Consider the following 5,000-nt stretch of genomic DNA (forward strand, 5'->3'; position numbering starts at 1 on the left):
CTTTGAGGTATTTCATAGCTTTTCATTCTAGGAACTCATCAGTATTCAGAACCAGTTCTGTTCGGTTTGGGTTGAGAGAGCTCACAGTGCACTGATCTTCCTGGCAGGCCTGAGGTGGGGCCATTGAGGTACTGTATGTACCGGGCCTCATGTGATTAGTATGCATGTCTGCTGGTCAGGATCCTGCATCCTGTTAAAGGACCTTTTTAACTGTCTCACATCATGAGTCTCTGACTGACCGCTGTTCTGGTTAATGCTCTGTGTCGTGAGTCCAGCTACAGTACGCTGCTTCGTGACCAGACACAAGGAGAAGAGACACAGGACAATTTTCAGTCCACAGAAATATATGACAAAACGATCCTAAACAGTTTTTTGAATGTATAAAAGTAGAGGTCTGGTACACTTCACCTCTCTTTCTTTATATTTCCTGGTCTCTCTCTAACTGAATAATAAAAATAAAGGACCAGAAAGCACAGAAAAGTTATCTAAAAAAGAAACAGTATAACAGCCAAAACCTGGCACAGCCAACAATAAAATAAAAAAAATCAGACGAATAAACTAATACATTATTTGTTCTACATTAGAGCAGGTTGAAATGTAATTTTAATGGAGCTACCTACTTGCAGAGTTTTAAAATGTTATCCAAAGCAATGAAGTGAATGATACTGGTCATGAGTTGATTGTCCTGAGTCTAGCGTGGCAGCAGCTCTGCTCTAAGTGAACGATCTCTAGTGAAGCGTTAGGAGAGGATAGGCAGCTACAGAGTTATTATTCCGGGACAGACCGAGGGGAGGCTGGCAAACCTTGGCTGACTCTCTTCCTCTGACGTAAACGCCCCTGCACAGAGCAAAAACTGCCTTCATCAAGCCCAACACAAACACCTCGATAGGGTGGGAGCTCCGCATAGGGTGGAGGGTGAAGGGAGAAGGGCGGAGGAGGAGGAGGAGGAAGGGAGTCCAGCAGGGAAATGAGGCTATCATCCCAACCTGGACGAGAGAAGGTGGAGGTGTATGTGGGAGAGTTTGACAAAGTGAGTACTCTGGATAGTTTGGGAAAAAAGGAGAGGGGAGAAATCCAGGAGGCGGGGCAAACGGAGAAGACACATGGCGCTGTGTGTTTAGTTTCAATTCCTCCTTATTTCCTTTTCTGAGATCCTGATGCTGTTCTTATCAACCCCACCCTCCATCTCACCCTGTTCCTCTAGTATTAAGTATACTGTGACCTGCCCTCAAACATCCAGGGGAAACAGGAAAATGCATTAAACTTGCTTTAATACTAACACATTGTGGGATTTTGTCAGATTACGTTACAAATTTCTATTTAAATCCTTACTGTACTTATGCTGTTTTTAAACTCTAATCTACTGACTGAAAAAAACTCAAATAGTTCATTTCATATCCAGGTTACACGAGCATACACGAGGATGCACGAAGATGCACGAGGATACACGAGGATGCACGAAGATGCACGAAGATACACGAGGATGCACAAAGATGCACGAGGATACACGAGGATACACGAGGATACACGAGGATGCAGGAGGATACACGAGGATACAGGAGGATACAGGAGGATACAAGAGGTTACACGAAGATACACGAGGATACAGGAGGATACAGGAGGATACAGGAGGATACACGAGGATACAGGAGGATACAGGAGGATACAAGAGGTTACACGAGGATACACGAGGATACACGAGGATACACGAGGATACAGGAGGATACGCGAGGATACACGAGGATACAGGAGGATACGCGAGGATACAGGAGGATACACGAGGATACAGGAGGATACAGGAGGATACAGGAGGATTCAGGAGGATACAGGAGGATACAGGAGGATACGCGAGGATACACGAGGATACACGAGGATACAGGAGGATACGCGAGGATACATGAGGATACACGAGGATACACGAGGATACACGAGGATACGCGAGGATACACGAGGATACATGAGGATACACGAGGATACACGAGGATACACGAGGATACAGGAGGATACGCGAGGATACACGAGGATACAGGAGGATACACGAGGATACGCGAGGATACACGAGGATACAGGAGGATACACGAGGATACGCGAGGATACACGAGGATACATGAGGATACACGAGGATACACGAGGATACACGAGGATACAGGAGGATACGCGAGGATACACGAGGATACAGGAGGATACGCGAGGATACACGAGGATACACGAGGATACAGGAGGATACACGAGGATACGCGAGGATACACGAGGATACATGAGGATACACGAGGATACACGAGGATACACGAGGATACAGGAGGATACGCGAGGATACACGAGGATACAGGAGGATACGCGAGGATACAGGAGGATACACGAGGATACAGGAGGATACAGGAGGATACAGGAGGATACAGGAGGATTCAGGAGGATACAGGAGGATACAGGAGGATACACGAGGATACAGGAGGATACAGGAGGATACAGGAGGATACACGAGGATACACGAGGATACAGGAGGATACGCGAGGATACACGAGGATACAGGAGGATACACGAGGATACAGGAGGATACAGGAGGATACACGAGGATACGCGAGGATACACGAGGATACGCGAGGATACACGAGGATACAGGAGGATACACGAGGATACGCGAGGATACACGAGGATACGCGAGGATACACGAGGATACAGGAGGATACAGGAGGATACACGAGGATACACGAGGATACACGAGGATACACGAGGATACAGGAGGATACGCGAGGATACAGGAGGATACACGAGGATACAGGAGGATTCAGGAGGATACAGGAGGATACAGGAGGATACACGAGGATACGCGAGGATACGCGAGGATACACGAGGATACACGAGGATACACGAGGATACACGAGGATACAGGAGGATACGCGAGGATACAGGAGGATACACGAGGATACAGGAGGATTCAGGAGGATACAGGAGGATACAGGAGGATACAGGAGGATACAGGAGGATTCAGGAGGATTCAGGAGGATACAGGAGGATACAGGAGGATACAGGAGGATACAGGATGATTCAGGAGGATACAGGAGGATACAGGAGGATACAGGAGGATACAGGAGGATACAGGAGGATACAGGAGGATACAGGAGGATTCAGGAGGATTCAGGAGGATACAGGAGGATACAGGAGGATACAGGAGGATACAGGAGGATTCAGGAGGATACAGGAGGATACAGGAGGATTCAGGAGGATACAGGAGGATACAGGAGGATACAGGAGGATACAGGAGGATTCAGGAGGATACAGGAGGATGCAGGAGGATTCAGGAGGATACAGGAGGATGCAGGAGGATACAGGAGGATACAGGAGGATACAGGAGGATACAGGAGGATACAGGAGGATACAGGAGGATTCAGGAGGATTCAGGAGGATTCAGGAGGATACAGGAGGATCTGACTCACCAGAGACTTGGAGTTCTGTTTGCAGGGCGGCAGAAACTGTCGGACGTTGGTTGGCGTTTCCTTCTCGATGGAGTGCCTCCTCGGGGGGGCCTTACGCCTCTCTGGCTGAGGTGTGGAGGAGATGGGAAGGAACATGGGTGGAGCTGGTGTTTATAGATGGAGGAGAAGAGATGTAGGAGACAAACGGAAGCAGCATCCGTTGTTTGGTTAATTTGGGGCTCAATAACAACTGATCCAAAAGAAAAAGAAAAGACTGTGAAAACATGGCTGACGAGGCCGTAAGATTAAAACTCATCCATCATTGTTATCTTGTGGTTTAGTGAAGGAGGTAAGTGAGCTGTGACGGGGAGGCAGAAACATTTCCTGACTCACTTTTCTTCCCCACCGCAGCCTCCGGGGATGTGTCATCCATCATGGATGTCGCCACACTGGAGCTGCTGGCTGATTTACGCCCAAAAATCTCATCCTGTACGTTTGGAATAAACAAGCATCTCAGTCATCATTTGCTCCGCACATGCCAGGTGCACTTTTCTAAAAAATCCAATCCAAACACAGAAACACACTCACGTCGGAGTCGGAGCTGTCCAGCTCGGCGAGGCTGGGAGCCTTCAGGAGTCTCTTCCTCTGCGGTACAGAGTGAGATCCACACGGTTCATCTCTGGCAGATGCCGATCCGTTGTTCAGAGACAGACTGCTGGACGTCCTCCTGCCCATGTATGGACTAAACTCATCTGCACAGATCCACACAGTGACGGTCACACAGACATAAAGAGTGAAAGCAATTGAGATGAATCCCAAAACTCTTCCTCTTGTGATTCCTTGCATCCTCCCTGGATTATATTTTTCAATTATTCTTGAGTATCTCATCCCTCAAAGGGAAACTGACAAACCACAGTGGGATTGAGTGGGAGGGAAAATGAAAGGATGCAATGACTCCTGTCAGAGAGGACTGAGGTTTGAGATCCATCAGAGGGTGAAAGAGGTCAGGGAGGAGTTAAGGTGGTCTGAGGGGAGACGAAGGAGCAGGCCGGTGTTACACGCAGAGCATGGATGCTGCTTTTAATGAAATATTTAAACTCTGAACACCTAAAAAAAAGAGCTCCTCTCTCCTGTCAGCCCCTGCAGTATATATTTTTGGGGGACAGCTAAGTCCTTGAAAGGGAGTCTGGTTTGTGCTGACAATAAAACAATCCAAACACCTAGCAGGCCGCCTGATTCCTACTGTAATATCTGAGAGGTCCTGAATATTTAAAGCGTAAAAACAACCTGAATAGTTTTTTTTTGGTTGTTGGTTTTTTTTTTTTTTTTTTTTTTTGGGGAGGGGGGGGGGGGGGGGGGGGGGGGGGGGGACAAGCGACAGATAAAGAGCCACGGCTGATAGGATCTAGGAGAGCCCTGAAACCTCCCGCTGAAACAGAACTGTCTTTCTACAGCGTCAGATTCCTCAGAGACGACATCACCAGGCTTCGGTTTCACCGTTTAGCCGTCGCTCTGACTTTTTGTTCAGTTTTACTTTATTTCTCAGCGTTCAGAAGAGATATTAGTTTACAGCCGGGGAGGGAGGCG

At 47.9% G+C, this 5,000-nt stretch overlaps 1 protein-coding gene across 4 annotated transcripts in view; it reads right to left on the bottom strand.

The window, feature by feature from the left end:
• Nucleotides 1-5,000, bottom strand: part of spire1b (spire-type actin nucleation factor 1b) — a 49,121-nt gene that overhangs the window by 10,398 nt on the left and 33,723 nt on the right. For 3 of the 4 annotated variants that reach the window (XM_069172025.1, XM_069172022.1, XM_069172023.1), the window contains 3 exons: nucleotides 4,002-4,165; nucleotides 3,807-3,900; nucleotides 3,435-3,577 (listed from right to left, as the gene is read on the bottom strand). In XM_069172025.1, coding sequence (XP_069028126.1) covers nucleotides 3,435-3,577; nucleotides 3,807-3,900; nucleotides 4,002-4,165 — 401 coding nt within the window. Of the gene's footprint in view, nucleotides 1-803; nucleotides 838-3,434; nucleotides 3,578-3,806; nucleotides 3,901-4,001; nucleotides 4,166-5,000 lie in introns of all 4 variants that reach the window. The other variant, XM_069172027.1, reaches the window with a different exon arrangement.

The sequence above is a fragment of the Embiotoca jacksoni genome, unplaced genomic scaffold (genome assembly GCF_022577435.1).
Source record: "Embiotoca jacksoni isolate LCO1_2020_lvr unplaced genomic scaffold, fEmbJac1.0.p SCAF_50, whole genome shotgun sequence".
NCBI lineage: Eukaryota > Metazoa > Chordata > Actinopteri > Embiotocidae > Embiotoca > Embiotoca jacksoni.